At 41.0% G+C, this 18,169-nt stretch overlaps 1 protein-coding gene across 1 annotated transcript in view; it reads right to left on the reverse strand.

Moving 5' to 3' along the window:
* The window catches only part of LOC119646503 (semaphorin-2A-like), a 182,530-nt gene that overhangs the window by 138,813 nt on the left and 25,548 nt on the right, over positions 1–18,169 (reverse strand). The window contains exon 2 of the mRNA XM_038046959.1: positions 11,912–12,880. Coding sequence (XP_037902887.1) covers positions 11,912–12,068 — 157 coding nt within the window. The 5' untranslated portion in view covers positions 12,069–12,880. The remainder of the gene's footprint in view (positions 1–11,911; positions 12,881–18,169) is intronic.

The following is an 18,169-nucleotide window of genomic DNA, read 5'->3' on the forward strand; positions in this document are numbered from 1 at the left end:
TGGATAACCCCTTTCACTACTGACCTCCTTGAAAGACCTGGGTATATTATTCGACGACAAACTTCGCTTCAATTCCAATTTGGTTGATATCATCAATAGAGCTTCTAAAATGTCTGCTTTTATCCTTCAAACCTTCGAGGTGGGCTTAAGGGAGTTATACTCTCCAGTAAGCAGGAACCCTTTGAAGAAGTTTGTGCAAAGGTATTGGGAAACAACTTACAGGGCTGTTATAAAGAAGCGAACCTTAAAACTGACCTTACGGCAGAATTTCCTCTCAATATGGTGACAGCACTCTAAGAGGCGAAAAAAGTATAAATAAGTGTTAGTCATCTTCACCATACTTTCGGTAACTGAAGAGGAACTTGTGGAGATTCACCGGTGAATGGGGGACAGAGAATTTTCCGGTTTGGAAGCCGTACCTAAGATAAAGTATCTTACTATTAAGGTCAGACCAAACTAGCTTATCAGGGTATGTGAAGCGTGCGCGGTAGAAGGAAGTTTTCCGCAGAATAGGGGAGGCAGAAGGAAGTTTTGATACCGAAACGCAATAAGCCACCAGGAAACCAATAACCATGTCATTCGATTTGCTGGTAGATCCTGGAAAGGGTCATTTATAATAGACTTTTCCTTATCAAAAAAATTAGGAATGGCCTCATCTAACAACAGTTTGGTTTCGTCAAGCTCATCTTACAATTGACGCCATAACCAAGGTATTGAAACTGGCTCAGGACGCGGTATTCTCCAATAAATGGTACGTCTTGGTTACGTTGGACGTCAAAATGCGTTCAATTCAGCCAGCTGGGAATGGATTAGAAATTCATTTGGTGTCTATAGTATCTTAACAAAGCTTATCGAAAGTTACTTCTCCAAAAGGACTCTTGAGTACGATACAGATTAAGACATAAGCAGTACGTCATCACGGCAGAAGTACCACAGGGCTCAGTACTCAGATCAATTTCAGGGGAAATGTGGACTTATCTTTGTGGGAAAGCGGTAAATATCAACATATATCTAACACCGATGATTACATGCGGCCAGAATGATTGGCAATACGCCGGGGTCAATCACTGACGCGTGACAGCAATTGGAAGAGGTTGAGCATGTGCGACGCACGCTGTTTGTAGCAGAAAAGAAGAACGGGTCTATCTGGAGAGGATACGAAATACCGCAAGGCGAAAGTCAAATAAAAAGAAATGGTTTGGTGATTCGCAGAGGGGTCGCTAGACCTACTCATCGATTCGACATTAACCGTATTAAGGATTGAATTCAGTGACTGCAAGGTGAAATTAACTGGTACCAGCGCAATTCTTGACAGGATATAATGGTTACAGCAGGTTGGAGAATTCTCCCGTTCGTCTTGAATGTGGTTCTACGCCTGAGGACTCGAAGGATATCATGTCCTAATGTCCATGATTTCACTCAGAAAGGGGACCTTGGAAAACTATCGACGCAGAACATTGTCAAAGGTTATAGTCGGAACCAGGCAAGGCCGAGCTCGCAAAATAGACACAAAGACCGAAAGGCTTTGTCGCTTATAGTGCAATCCTCTTCGCGAAGAAATGCTTTGCAGCGGTTCCACGGGAAGGAAAAAGGAGAAAGTGGGGGTAGTGTTAGAGGTTTGAAATTCTCACAAAAAGCAACAAAGGCTAAATAACTGTCAAAATGGTTAAAGATGTGCAGAAAGGAATTGCATAAAATTAAATGGGTTAACAGTATGATATTCGAGCTTCCCTCGCCCTCCATTCTAAACAAATACGGAATACGGATAACAGCTAACTAAACAGAACCAAACCACCCACTGCTCTCAAAAAGGATACTCATATCTTCACATTGAAAAATGGCCTATTGTTTGGAAATGACAAAGAATTGCGTGTTACAATTACACCGACTTCTGTCAACACACCGTCCTAATAACAATCCATCACTCACTTCATGAACTTTTCACAGAACATAACAAAGTATCAAGAAATTGGAATGGATTCGTCGTGCGTTCCTTCGGCGCCGCCAGCAATCATTTTCCAGGGGTTCAACAAATTTACAAATATTGCGAAGACCACGAATTGTATATTGTATTTCATTACATTTTGTAAATGAGAAGGTGGTGCTCATGTTTTCTTTTTGGCAGCCAAGAGGGTGGTGGTGTGGTGAGAGTAGAGCCGTTCTCGAGAGCAGAACCTGAAATCAAGGAACCTAATAAAACAGAAGGCTTCATTTCCCTGTCGTTGCTTCCATTTCGCACACTTTCGAGGTTTTTTTTTCTGTTCTCGCTATTCATGCCGTCGTAGACAAGGATCTCCTCCATGTGCGTTTGTTCCTCAACTAGTTCGTTACTTTATTCCCCTTCGTCATCGCTATTGTCAAGATACGATTTGTGTCATAAATTACCATAAATATGACTTGTTAGCGAGTTACAGAGGAGTACAAACAATGGCTGGGGATGGTAATCCTAACATTGTGCTGGGAATAATGTTCCGCCGACATGGTATTCCAGCTCGGTTTCCTTGCTCCTTGCTTTCTGTGTTATTTCGTTTGTAAAAAATCATACGGATGGCGGTCTGATCTATGGAGAAGTAAAAATATTGCACTAAGCATGAGCCAAGGAGCGCGCACTGAGTTTAGGGACGACGCCAATCCTGGATGTACGTACTCGTATATGTATTGTCGGTAAATAAATATATTTTTACGTATTTCCGTGCTCATAAAATGAGAGATTTATTGCAGACTTTAAGGTTCACTGAATGTTTCTGATGAATTATGTCAGCAACTTACAAAATACTGAAAGCGTTTAGGGATTAAGGTTCTTTGTGGCAAATGATAGTTGGATATATATCGTTTTTGGGACATTTCCACAATTTTTCTTCGCGTTTATATGTTTTGAATTTCACATTATTGGTTGGATACTCTATTTTCCCTTCCTCCCTTAACGCTTTTTATCAATCGATTTGACGTTCACTTTCTATTTAACTACTACTAATCAAGGCCTTTCATTTGATACCCCAAATGACTATAATAAGTGAAAAAAAACTGACCCTCTCTCAAGTTCAATACACCGCATTCACCGAATGCATGGTGTACAGAGTTCCCACCTTCACACCAAATTTCGTGTCAGTTGTCAAAGTGTTTTCTGGGGAAAGTGCTGTGACAGACAGACAGACGATTAGACGGACAGACAGGTAGTGAATCGATTTTAATAAGGTTCTTTTAAAACAAAAACCAACCAAGTTCACAAGGACCAAGCGATGGAATGATAATCTGCGTCGATATTGTCTATTTCAGCACGATGGTCTTTCTATTGGAACCATGGCCGTTCAGATACGAATGCGTCCCTTCCATAATCTTGGTTGTCAAATTTATTGGACAACAAAACTACCTGAAATATCTATTAAAGATTCTACATTCAGTGAGTGGATGCAACAAAATTGTACTTTATGATCCGCCGTCGTCGGTCGAAAGAGCGCTTCCTCAATGTTCTCTCTTTTGGTAAAGAAGAAGGTCAGACGAAAATGCACCGGTGAAAAATGCAACTCTGGAAGTTTCGCTTTGGACTTAGAATTCCCCTGAGATTTTACCACGATGGAGGATATGGTATTTTGCGCCATCATATAAGTCGCTCAGGTAAAAGCTATCAGTTTCTCAAAAATCCTGCTCCTGCGAATAGCAATCCAGATACACTTTCTCTTGAAATTATTGAAAGTCTTTTCATTCAATGTTAAATAGGTGGAAGTAAACTGAACTGTGCGAACGGTTTTACTATGATCGGAAACGTAATCTGGCCGGCACAGGAAAGTCCAGAGCAAAAACCTGCCCACTCTCTGTTGTTCATTCTTTCGAGTAGTTCTTCGATACATCTCAGGATGATTTTAGCTTATATCTTTGCATCAGCTGTTAGTATTCAAATAGCCCTTCAGTGGCGCCATTCAAGATGGAGAACGACTCTCACTGGCAAACATCTCAGAATCCCAGCAACGCTGGATGAGGGGGCGTCCACTAGGGCAGGGCTGGTAATTTCACTCCGATTGGGTTCGTTGATGGAAAAAACCAATTTCGCTTCCGTATCTTCATGTTATTGTGGCTTGAAATATCATCCCCAGGTGCTCCTTCTACCCCTTTAACTGCTCAACTTCGTGGATGAGACACCTAACAACGTGTGAGTTCTTTCATAATGGGGCAAGAACTGTTTACTTTAACAATGCAATGGTGAAATGATGAAATTCGGTAGGGACGTTACAAATAATGAAGCTGAGAGAATTATATTTGATGTATTGCCAGTCTATAAAGGAGTTAGGGCAAAGGTTCCATCAACAATACGAAAAAGTTATAGTTGCCATCTATTGTTGAACTGAAAAGCACCAGGTTCTCAGTGACATTCTGTCAAAATTTGGTGACGATCTATGCCTGAATACAACAAAATATCAGCACCTTGAAAACAATATGGTCCCTAAAGATCTATTAGAAAACCTTTACTCTTGAAAAGACAAGTACAAGATAGACGACAGCTTACCTTCAAGATTAATTGATCACCACAGGGCTAAAGTTATTTTTACAGATGATTCGTCTGACTATCCACAACGATGAAATGAGCATATTTTAACAAGGATGAAAGATTCTTCTATGCACCTTAGTATATTCTTCACAGCTCAACCTTTAGGGATGTGCCCGTGCATAAAGTTTTACCCAGTTAATTCACTATAACCAAATTTTTGATGCAAAAATTGTATGCAATCATCTGATCGGGGCTGGGCTATTCAAGAAAAGATTGATCCCAAACAGCAAAAAGTGGGAAAAGAAGTAGCCATTAAGTCCCCAACGCAATTCGCTCCTTATAACTGGGAAAATGGTAAAAACAAAAGATTGCCCGTCAACGGAAAATGATGTGGCGGTGATTCGCATCAGTGTATGAGCAAGAATTAGTAGAAAACTGTCAATAGAAATGGCGATTTATTGTTAGCAATGGGCGAAACATAGATTGGTATCCACAATGGAGCTTAAAACCTAGAAAATGCCAGCTGAACCAACGCCGACAGCTCTGCTACCAAACCCTATCTCCACCTCTAGGTGGTAATTGCTGGAAGTTCTTTCTTAATGAAAAAATGCAGACGGAGAAGGATGCAGGCGAGTCTCCCGCGACTAAAAGCGGGACAAAATGTACCAACCAATGTCCTCCAGGTTGGGGGTTGGGTAGGGCTGACAACCCTACACGGAAAACCGATGTTACGAAGCCACGAAAGGAGCCTCGGACAGGATGGATTTTACAACGACGAACCCGGCAGCGACTACGGATTAAGGATTTGCGCATTTTTTCATGGAACGCTGCTGAGCAGACAGCCGATACCCTGTACCAATATAAGGCTGATGTAATAACATTGGAAGAAATTCGCTGGATACGCTTGTTTCCTGGAGAAGAGCCACTACACCGTATATTATGGTGGCCATCCAGTAAACCACGTGTTCTGAGTAGAAAAGGATGGGGCTCTACCTTTCCTAGATCTAAATATCGTTAACTTTAGCGGGAAGCTTAAATTCGAGATATACCGTAAGCCTACAGGAACGTAAAGAACGATACCAGCAACGTCACACCGGTTTCAATAAGGAGCGACAGCTTATTATTGAAACCGCCATTAAGAATGGCTATAACCGTCAGACTATTGAGACACTGATCGGAAGGAAAATCAAGCAACACAATAGGCATGCTTATATAACACTATTCTCGCAGTAGAAGAAGGCAACCACCAAACGGATAAGTATCCCGTATTCCTACCTATTTAACAACATCAGGAATTGGATAAAAAAATTTCAACTGGAAGTCGTAGGTTCGAGTCGATCGTCCAGCTTACGGAATTTATTGGGAAGCATCAAGGATCCTTTGGCGCGGAGGAAAAAAGCGGGATCTACCCAATAACGCGCAGTGACTGTAATAAATTATACATAGGACAACTAAACCCCTGATAACGACTAGATTTAATGAGCACATTAAGGAAGCGGTAAGTAGTGTTCGGAAACAAAAGTCTGGCTTTAGATCATCAACGACAGCGCACATAGTCGAAGAAGCCCATACCGTTCAGAGGGAAAAACTTGAGCTCTTGCGTCATATAAACCGAACGACAACCTTGGACCGTTAGCGAAAAATGCTGCAAAAGCGTGTCGAAATTTAGTGAAAGTTTTTGGTGCAGGTGCAGTTTCTGGTAGAACGTGCAGAAGATGGATTGAAAAATTTAAAGCAGGTGATTTCGACCTTAGTGACAAGCCACGTACAGGGCGGCCATCTTTGATCGATGATGACATTATCATGATAGGGCAAGCTCCCTTTTTGACAACATCGGAGAATGCAGAGAAGCTGAGTTCAACTCACCAAACCATTTCTGACCATACTCAGAAGCTAGGATTGATCTATAAATGTTCTAGATGGGTGCGAAAAGATCATGAGGAAAAGAGGATATTACAAGCCTGGACAGCCTCCCCCTCCACTTCTAAGCCGAGCTTGATCCTGAAGAAGAGAATGTTGCGTATATGGTGGGATATCCAACGACCAAACCATTATGAGCTTTTGAAACCTAGTGAAAAGCTCAATTTGGAGAGATCCTGTGAGAAAATGGATGATCTAAATAAAGCGATAAGAGACTCGAGGCCCCCGGAAGCATGTTATATAGCATCATGATATGCTAGACCGCATGTTGTTTTAGCTACTCGTCAGAAAATCGCAGAGCTAGGCTGGAAAATTCTGTCATATCCACCATACTCCCCAGACCTAGCACCCTCCAATTATCACTTGTCTCTGTTGTTGCAAAACTTTTCGCAGTATAAAGTACCGAGTGAAAGATCTCAATTAGTACTTTCCGAATCTGATACTAGTTTTGACGTGAATTGCAAAGTGCATGAGTAAGGAGTCAAAATGTCCACACTTAAAATGAGACAGAACTCATTTTCGGAAACTACCCAACTCATAAATCCGAAAAAAATCAGGGTGGTGTGCTTAGATGAAATGTAGGCCTCAAGATATGTCCCATGCAGATATCTGCTCAAATAAACTTACTAATAGTATATTGCCAACTTTTAGAAATTGACTAAAAAACTCCCCTTAAGTTCATCCTAGGTGTACTAAATTGGACCGGCATAGAGGACAGTCTCGTGCATACACATGCCAAGTTCTATGAAAATCCAGCTATTAGTGTCAAAGTTATAGCAGTTCAAACTCACCCATTTCGTGCGAATTTACCGCATCCTAGGCCATACAAATAAGATGCTGATGTCATAATTAACGAGACTAATAGGATTCAAATGAAATATTAAAATTCCATTCATGAAGAATTTACTTCCCCCCGGCCCGGGTTTGTTTGCAAAACAAAACCTTATTAAAATCGGTTCAATATCTGTCTGTATGTTACACGCACTTTTCTCAGAAACGGCTATACAGATTGACACGAAACTTGGTGAGAAGGTGTGAACGCCCAGACATGCAGTGAGTGATATCCTTTTACGTTGAGATTAAGGGGGGGGGGGGGTCCCCATACATGTAAAAGGAGGATATAACATTTTTTTTGCACCGAATATAGTCATGTTGGGAATCAAATGAAAGGTCTCGATTAGTACTTTCTGATGTCGGTCATAGTTTCGACATTCTTTTAAAAAGACGGGGAGTGGGAGGGGTGGAAAGTGATGGTCTCTTTAACGAACCCATTCTGAGAAACTACCCAATCGAAAAATCTGAAAAAATCATGAAACTTCCTCTATACCATATAGGCCTCAAAATACTGTTCATGTCGATATCTCCTCAAAATAAGTTAATAATAGTATATTACCATATTTATGGTGAAACTGAGTAAAAACCCTCATTAGGTTGATCCTAGAGTTATAAAAATTTGTAGTAATATAGATTCTACTATGAAGCATGTTAGTCCCAAGTTTAATTAAAATCATACTATTACTAACAAAGTTACAGTAGCTCAAAATTGACTTAACCGTGTTAATTTGCTGCAACTAAATATCAATATCACACTAAAGTGAGTAGTCTGACATGCTAAATGCATATAGATAACGGGCTAGGTACAAATTGGATAGTTCTGCACTCAAATATATTCACATTATCAACACAGGGCTTTCCAACAAAGGATTTATTTAAATAGCTTTTTAAAGAATAGAGGGCAATGGAATTTTTAGCTGCATGACACGGAGCTCTCATGCACACATCGCTCCTCACATCTTCCTTTTTTTTTTTAATGCCCTTGTCCCGTTCACAAGCGGGGTCGGCTCGTCGTGATCGGTTTCGCCATTTGGCTTTATCGAATGCCTGATCTAGTTGCAATCTCGAGGCTTTTAAATCTCGATCCAGTGTATCAAGCCACCGTTGTTTCGGCCTGCCTTTTGGTCGTTTACCATCGACTTCGATGTTCAGACCAATCTTGACAAGTGACTTCTCATTAGCACAAATTGCAAGACCATACCATCGAAGACGAGTCTCTCTCGGAATTTTTCCACGATCGGTGCAACCCCATATCGATTGCAGATATTCTCGTTTCGGACGTGATCAAAAACGTGTCACGCCACCAGTGCAATGTAACATCTTCGTCTCCATCACTGCAAGACGCGGTTCATTATCTTTTATAGTCGGCCAACACTCAGAGCTATAGAGAGCGGCAGATGGATGACATTGTAGTAAATTTTAGACTTGAGACGTGCGCTGATACATCGATCACAAAGAACAGTGGAAGTGGAATGCCACTTCTTCCAGATTGTGTTAACGCGTGAACCAATTTCATTACGCAGTTCTCCATTGGCTGAAAGCATTGACACGGGATATTTAAATGGCTCAGTTCTGGGCAGGTTACTACCATGGACAGAACTGAACGATTTAAATATCTCAAGTCAATGCTATCAGCCAATGGAGAACTGTGTTCTGCTCCTCACATAGAGAAACACAAAACCTTTTCTACCTTAAGTGTCAAGCTTCCGGTTTCCCGACTTCTTTAAATTTCATATTGAGAAAAGAATAACTCGTTCCCGAAATACGTTGTTTACGAAAATTAAAAATCTTTTAAGCACAGGTCCAGTAAGAGGGCAAGCACTTTCACTTTGAAAATTGGTTCATAAAATAAGTTCCTTATTTTCCTTCCTTAGGAAGTAAAGAGGTCTTCACTTGAGAATTTGGAGAAATTAGCCATTTTCGGAGTGACTTTGCTAGCCAGTCCAGCGTAAAGAAAAGGGAAGGGTTTCCATTTCCGGCTATAATTTTCTTTATTAAAACAAAAACCGTAATACCGGGAATCAGTTCCTACTTATTTCACTTCGCAATTTTGTTCCTTCCTCCCTTTTGATCATACGATATTTGTTTTAATAAAGCAATTGTAGCCAAAATAGGAGATCCCTATTTTGGGAAACGCTCACCACTGACAAGTAGCTTATTTCCGAAATTTGTTTTTTTTTTTTGCGGAAAATAAATATTGGATATAGTTGTGGTTCGGAGGTTATTTGTTAGTTATTGGTTAAACAAAATCACAAATACTGGGAGTTGCTTCCTGAAATTCAGAATTTTTTATTTCTAATAAATAATCTTAACCAGTAAAGGAAAACCCTCCTCAATAGGATACAGCGAAACTATCGTATTTTTCTATCCTGATAGCTTGGAACACCCAAGTATATATTTTCTAGATTTTTTTTCGTTTTTTTTAAAACTTCAACAAGATACTCATGCCATTCCGCAGTGCTTCTCAAAGGGCCCATTCTTTCTGCTCAAACCATGTAATCCTGAAGATTTTTACGAAGTGGGTACTAAAAAATGACTTCATCCAAGTTTTACAAAATCATCTGCAAGTAATTGTGTTGCAATCAGCAAAAGCTCTCAATAGTGCTTGGAATTCAGGAACATGGACATGGACATTTCCGTAGGTAATATAAAATTACTTATCTCGCTAGCGTGTTAACCACTCTGGATCAAAAAAGCTGACTGACGGTTTCGTCCAGGGCAGAGTTCCGAAAGGAACGACAGATAGAAATCGCTCGACTTAAATATAATCGCGAACACATAATGGTTACGAATTATATTCAAGTGAACTCCGTCATAATTCCAGACTTAAACCAGGCCTCTGCCCTGGACGAAACCGTCAGTCAACTTTTTCGTTCTTTTTTGAAAACTTCGGTTTGACTCAAAAAAGAGGAGTCCGTGGAGTGCAAAAGAGGAAGTAAGTTGGACTCAGGATTCCCAGCATCCTCAACAAAATTCACTCTGAATCCTTGCTAGGTTAGTCAAGCTGACCTGTGTTCTGGGCCTACGTTTCTTAGGTTTTTCTTTTCAATGTACACTTAATAATTCGATCCGTACCAATTTCAGTCAATTTTCAAACTAACATTCTAAGGAAAACCGACATTTTCAGCTACAAATTCAAATGCACTTTGTCCCATCTGTATCTAAATTTCAGATTCTTTGCAAATTCTGGTATCATCAGTAACAGAGAAGTCACTATATTGTTCGCGTCACTATTACAGGCAAGAGAGTTATTGTTGAGGATGGTGGGAATCCTGAGTTGGCAGCAACTTGGTGACGGACCGGACCACTTGGGAAGCAACTTACCTCCCCTTTTGTAGTCTACGGACTCCTCTTTTTTGAGATAAAACCCAAGTTTTCAACGGACGGTTTCGTCCAGGGCAGAGGCAACTCATCAGACGCTACCTCACCTCTGCCCTGGGAGCAGCGTGACAGAAAGTAACGATTATATTTAGTGGAGCTATTTCCACCTGTCGTTACTTTCGGTCACGCTGCTCCCAGGGTGGAGGTGAGGCAGCGTCTGATGAGTTGCCTCTGCCCTGGATGAAACCTTCAGTCAGCTTTTTCGTTGTTTTTCAAGAAAGTTATTTTCTTGAAATTCTACTAGTTTTCTTATAAATCCTCCCAGACTCAAGGGAGTTTTCTATGCCAAAATGTCATTATTAAAGTAACTCTTCATCTGCAATCAGAATGAAGCAGGATTTACTCTCACTCCAGCATTTTAAAAAGGACTTAATCGCTGACATAGTTCTTCATTATTTCAAATTACCTCAAATTTCCACAAGAATAAGATACATTGCCTTGTATTGATTTGATAAATTGCTCTCACAGTACAGATTCCTTTAAAATTAAAAACATCCCAAAGTCCTGCATGATCCTAATTTATTTTGTTTGCGATTTTGAGCCCCACTACAACCTTATATATAGTCGGAGTTCCATAATTTGAAAATGGTATCCAAAAAGGAGGTCGACCAGACCTAGAAAGGCTCTCGTACTTGCGAAAAAATGGTTTTAATTTCGATGCTAGTGTCCTAGACGGGAATTTCAATTGAAAATGACATGACAGCCAGACAATTCTACAACTGCACAACCCCCCATAATAACTCAAATTTTCATAGTTCGGACCATGAAGGGCAAAAAAGGCTCCTACATTCCCATCATCCGTTCGCAATAATATAATCATAATCAAAAAGTAACTTCAAAACTTCGTCTTTCTTTCCAAGCGCTTCCTGTGTCTGGCCTGCTAGCTTAAACGGGACAAACTTTCACCGCAAACTTGGACATTCAAAAAAGCTGAAAATAATAAGAATTCTCTTGACTCCTGAACTAACCCTTTCGCCCTTTTCTCTCGAAACTGCTCTTTCCTAGGAAGGAAACAAAAGCCTGGAAAATGGGGACGAAAAATGGTCGTCAAGGTTTTTCGTCCTTTTGGATGAATTAACTATGCAGTTGGGAAGCATCTACTATTCATTTCGAGAGACTCACAGGTGAGAAATGCTACGAAAGTAAAATGAAAAAGGATTACCAAATCCGGCAAAACTGCTCATAAAGGCAGATAGTCATAAGTTTGCGGAAAGAATTACTACTCTTGAGTTGTCAAGGTAGAAACGAGTTCTGCTGGTTATCCTGTATACGAAGTATGAATATTGCACTCACCTCGATGATGTCTGATGTGATGTTGTCCAGTTGCAGTTCCACCGCAGCATGGTTGCTCGTAGTATAAATTCCAAGTGTTCTCGTAGTCACACGATGCCTTATCCATGAATGTTACCGCCAAAAATGCACACAAATAATTAACCACGTTTTTGCACATTTTCGCATAAGATATTTATTACATTAGTATTGAAAACACGAGGAATGAATTCAATCCTTTCTTCCTTTTCTTATTTTATTCAGAATTTCTTCCAATTTATCTGCACTGAAGGTGGGCATTCACAAATACTTCCGGCTTGAAACTCAAACGGACAAACGTTATTATATCAACCATCCCAGCCGGGGCTCATTTTTCCTCGAAAACCGTAGAGAAACATTTTTCCTCAATCAGGAAATTATCTCATATAATTCACTATATTGATGTTCACAGGGATTTATGTGTTTCCTGATATAACTAGTGCTGAGCTCGGGACACCTTTCACATATTCACCTATTATCAAGCAGGATTCAGTTTGGTAGCACTTAATAAAAGGAGTCATTCTTCACAGGTTGAATAAGTCGGCAAAACTAAGATATTTCACGGGATTTAATAGGAACGACAATCGGCAGGATTTCAATTATTCTCGTAAGTTACCACCTGTTCTCGTTCGATACCGTCGTCATTTTAGTAACACACTTTCCGTCTCGCATCGAGTTCGCTTTGCAACTGACTGAATCACATTTGAATCACTTGTTATTAAACACTTTCCCAGTCATCTGTTCAACGAGTCGCGAGTCCTTGTCCACGAATTCAGTCCACTGTGGGCTGCAACCCACTAGGCGTTCCACACCCCACCCACTCACTCCCCTGATAGTGTCTTGTACCTACAGAGAACTTCTCGTTTCGGCTCCGGTGAAATTCACACAAAACTTCTCACCCTTCTCCTTTTTGTCAATAATTACCCACTTTCACCCCATTTATCCTCGCTGTACCTAGAAATGAGAATTAAGAGAACAAAAGGTTAAGGATTGAGATTCTCTCCCCAAGTTCGAGAGAGTGTGGAACTTCATTTCGAACTGACTACACGCCTGCGCTTGACCTTGTTGTTTGTGTTCGTTCGTCGCGTTCGAAGGATTCATTTCGGTCGGGTCACCTTTCGGACGGTACTCGGGATTTCAGGATTTCGGAACAAGGAAATAACGCTCTAAGGGTGCTACAGTATTGTCTCCACCATAAGCAGGAACACCTCTTCCTTTACCATCCTTCGCGATGCGATGCGGGAATAGGAATCAGTATACCGGATCGAGTCCTTTTTGCCTTCGCGTCTGTCTGCCCTCAAGTTGCGCCACATCATCGTCATCACAACCGTCGCGTCTCGCTGTTTGAATGAGGAATGTCCACCGGTGCATAAAAATAATGAAAGCACTTTGGTGGTGGTTGGGCACACGATATCGATGGTGGCCAACATGTAGTTCTGCATTTCACCACACTCAGCTCGTTGTAGTGATGATGATAGGATTAGTGCCACTAAACTGTGATTTTGGGCGGACGAAATTGGGAGAACTGTTTGCCAGTCGAGTGCCATTTGAATTTGAGAAGGATGAAGAGTTGGAGATCCAATTCGTAGGTAAGTCAAACCTTTTCTTATGATAGTACTTTCATCTTCTACTAGAAGTAATAAATTGAACCCGATTAGCCTAACATGGATCTAAATATACCTCACCTGCTAGACAGGGTACTTCAATATACTCTAAAGGACGAAACTTTAAAAAATCACATCATCCAACCTCGCACTAAACCTAAAAATATGCCAGGGAGGGCTTAGAGTTTAGTTTCAAGGATATTGTCAAATCAATCCTTTCTAAATTTTATTACCTTTCCGTGAATTTATAAAGACCTTTCAGACAAAATACAGGATTAATCGAACCCTTAGTACTTCGTGACATTTATCGTAATCCTTTGTGACATTTACAAAACAAATTAAAATCGACTCAATATGGGTTTGTATGTCGGAGGCGTAGTATTTTTCCGAAACATGATACACGAATGTCCTTGACTGACTGCCGAAAAATAAATGTATCTAAATATATGATAGATTCAGCCCAAGATATTGTATTAAAATTAGTACAACAAAGTCTGCTATAAACACAACACTTATAGATAAAGATACAATGGGATAAAATTGTATCTGAGTTGAAATGACATTCAACGATAGCATCACAGTTAAGTAAATGTGCAAACAATGCTCCTGTCAGCACGTTGGTTATTTCAGAATGTCTCCAAGGAGTTACTAAGAAAATTCGATTATGAAGGAAATTGTAAGGCACCGTATGTCTAAACTTTTAAAAGTGTTACTGTGTTTCGCTATTTTGGTACGTTGAGCTGCATTAGCCGAGAATATCAAGCGAAACCTGTCGAACTTACATGCAGGGTGCGAATATTGATTGCGTCATGGATATTTGTGATTATCTTTGTGCTTGTCCGGCTGTTGTAGGCTCATTGCTCACACAGCGGGATGTGCGGTAATGGAACGAAACATAAGGAAGCTGAGTATCTCAGCAAGCGAAATAGTGGAAAAAAAGTAAGGGCTTTTGCCTCCCCATCAGACAACTCCTTTGAAGGGAACTTCATTCACTAAGGCGGGAGAACTATAGGTTGAATCCTGCCTTCTCCTTCACCCTTACCAGGAAGAGCGGAAAAAGGGAAATTGGTGACGTGGACATTACAAGTTTTAGGTCGGCGGAAGTTAAGGACAAGTTGGTCACCCGGCGAGACCCACACTGGATGCACCAGGGGTAATGCGCGCAAGAAGCGTAAGATCATCACATATGTGACGGACAATGGTATATTGTGCTTCGTACCAGGACCTACATTCGCGCGCCCTGCGAGGATTAGGACTGGTGTGCTGGGAGGTGAACAAATCAGCGAGCGAGATCTAAACGAAGCTAGTTCCTCACATAGGAATACAGACACGAAGGCGGAAAAGAAGACAATTTATCGTCCTCCGTTAATGCCTGTGGAAAAAATGCTGAAGCCTGGAACGAAGCCAAGATTTACCAATGAAGATTTTCGCGATGGGCTTCTTCATTTGGAGTGAACAGATGAGGGTGCCTTAAAGTGGCTTCAGCAGGTAATCTCGGCATTGATTTCTGGCGGTTGGTCCAAGTTCACTTTTGTCATGTCGGATGTTGGACACCGGGCCCTCGAATGAAGGCAGGGACATTATCCGCATGTTCGGTGAACAGAACGATCCCGGGTATGGACTTCGGACACTGGAGGGCAAAGTTCATGAATACCAGGAAGGACAAATCTACAAACGTGGAGGGTTTGAGCTTGCTGTTCGAACTAGACCAAAAGAGTTTGCATGTGCTTAGGAACAGTGCTCCACTTTTCCTAGACAGGTTGAAATTTATCGGTATCAGTAACATGGGCTAAGGCTGTTTTCATAAACTGGGAACAAGATTCCTACAATGGCAGGTAGCGGAGCCTAAATGTTGCTGGAAACACACAAACTTTTCCTGCCTGTAGTTCCATTTAGTGAAAACTATTTACGATTAGGTGTATTGTTCGGCGCCTGGTTGTGTGCTCTATTAGTGTCTAACCAAAGGCGTAAAATGGAACAGTTACTTCAAAGGCCTTCTTTCTTCCCCAGCTGATTGATACACACTGAACAAAAGTACTCCTTATGGGGAAAGAATTCGAAGCATCGGAGATATCAAGCCTCAATCAGGTCCAGTGGTTCATTGGCATGTTTGCAATCAATGCAAAAGATGTTGGAAAAGATGAAATAGAACCACATCAATGATTGCAGATCTCGCTTAGTTGGCAAGTGCTAGACAGTGGTAATACTAAGTCGCACAAAAGTGCACTTACTTCGGCCAACAGCAGTTAAAGCGCTTTAACTAAACCTGGTTGGCGGTTGCAAGAAAAAAATACTGGCAATATCTAGGTGAATGATTAAGAAGTCACCTATTAAGTGATAAACGACAAATTGATTTTCAAGAGGCACTTAGACTATGAAACGAAGGAAAGCAGTTAGGACTAGTTCACCATTACCCAAATTGATGTCACGGAGACAAAAGTATTATATATCCAAAATCTGCAAATGGAGCGGGTGAATTGGAGAAAGCTGAGCTTCGGATCTCGACCAATTATACTAAGAATTTACAGCGCATTCAGGATAGCGCCGGATGAACCAGTATGTATAATCGCTGAATGGTCCCAATAAACCTCGTAGCGAATAAGGTAGGCTGTTCCTACCAGAAAAGAAAATAAATTTGTGTGAAGAAATGGCAGATTTCCGAAAAGCCTCTACGAACGTGCTGTACATGAGATAGCAACGACAGTGGGATATCTCTTAAAAACGGTCGCTAATCTCATACGTTAAACTTGCATACTAAGAAATAAGTCCTGATACAATCATTTTGGCCATCCCCGACCTCCGTGCTCGCTACAAATGGCCCCCAACGTGGGACCTAATGGAGCCTGGTGAAGATAACTTTTATCGGTTCCTGGCTTCTTTTGGTTTGCCGAATGGGCAGTTTCTCAAATTTGTTGCCAGACAGGCTCCACGTAATTTTGATTTTGTCTTCTAAACTGTTTCCACACGAAGCAAATGTTGCTTAGCCACATTTCCATCCTACTTCATAGGGTAGAGTCCTACCTCCAAGAACTTGCTCAGCATTCTTAATAGGTTGAATTTTTGGGTTTGTCTTAAAACTTGTCGTCTCTGATTTGAAAAGAATAGGAAGAGTAGAACTGGATAAAAATTTAAGTGAGTAAGACATCGGAGCAGGCTGCATTGACTCTTCGGAGAGAAGAAAAGGTAGCAGAGGGAACATATTATACTGTGGAAAAAGAGCGGCGATTTAGCAGAGTGCCAGCGAATTTGAGTGAGTGGGAGCGAACTGGGCGGGATTATGGGAGTTGCGAATGTAAGACCTTAGTGGTTACAGGTGTTCTCATATTCCCCTTTTGTCAATAATAACCCTCTTGATTGCTTTATTTTGGTTAATACATTTAAACTTGTTAGGCTCGAGAAACTGCCTACCTAAATTTCTCTATTTGCCAGGATTCATTATTAAATTTGTATTGCTGGGAATGGAAACATTGCTCATACAGCTCACAATGGACCTGGGCCAGAAAATTGAAAGCCAGGTTACGATAAGGGGACAAAACATCAGTGGATCACTGAGTAGCTGAATGATTTGGCATATGCGAAAACTGAAGCCACTAGCATGAATTCTTTGGCATTCATTCGCACCGGAGGGGGCCTTAATATCTGACGCCAGAATCTGCATCATTCTCATATTTGGTGGTTCAGTATATGTCACGGCTGAGTTTGTTCGGAACAATTTTGACAATGGAGAAGAAAAGGAAAAGATGCATAAACTTTAGTGCTGAAAAGCTGCGCCTAATTTAATACTGATTTCATTGTATTTTACAAGCTCATTGCAAGGATTATTTTCAAGACAATTTGAGGTTGAATCATGGATGGAATTTACTTGGTGTTAAATTTTTATTTCCTTGATATTATACTACATTCATCATCACCAACGCAACAACCGGTATCCGATCTAAGCCTACTTTAATAAGAAACTCCAGACATCCTGGTTTTGAGCCGAGGTCCACCAATTCGATATCCTAGAATCTATCTGATGTCCTGGCCTACCTCATCGTTCCATCTTAAGCAGCGTCTGCCTCTTCTTCCTTTTCTACCATAAATATTGCCTTTATGAACTTTTCGGGCTGGATCAACCTCATTCATATGGATTAAGTGACCCACCCACCGCAACCTATTCAGCCAGTTTTTATCCACAACATGACGGTCATGCTAGGCTCTTTACATTCGTTCTGCTGATTTCTCAGTGTACTGGAAAGAGGTTACGTGAAATTATGTAAACGAAAGCCTCATTAACGTTTACGCCCCTACTGAGGAGACTGCAGAGTTGGAGGATACCATTTACGAGGCGTTAGAATGAACCCTCGAAGCCTACCACAGGAATGATATCAAAATCATACCCCCGCAAATATTCAGGTGAAGCGTTGGCTCCTGTAGCTTATATAAGGATACGAATGATAATGAACTGCGGATTATTCAGTTAGCAGTGTCACACGAAATGCTTGTTAAAAGTACCTGATTTGTACGGAAAACGTACCACGTGCTGATCGAACGACGCCACCTCTCAGCTTTGATGAATGTCAGAACATAAAGGGGGGCCAATATAGACTGGGATCACTATCTCGCTGGAATGGAACCCCGAGCTAGAATAACAACACCA

Source organism: Hermetia illucens, chromosome 1 (genome assembly GCF_905115235.1).
Source record: "Hermetia illucens chromosome 1, iHerIll2.2.curated.20191125, whole genome shotgun sequence".
NCBI classification, from domain to species: Eukaryota; Metazoa; Arthropoda; class Insecta; order Diptera; family Stratiomyidae; genus Hermetia; species Hermetia illucens.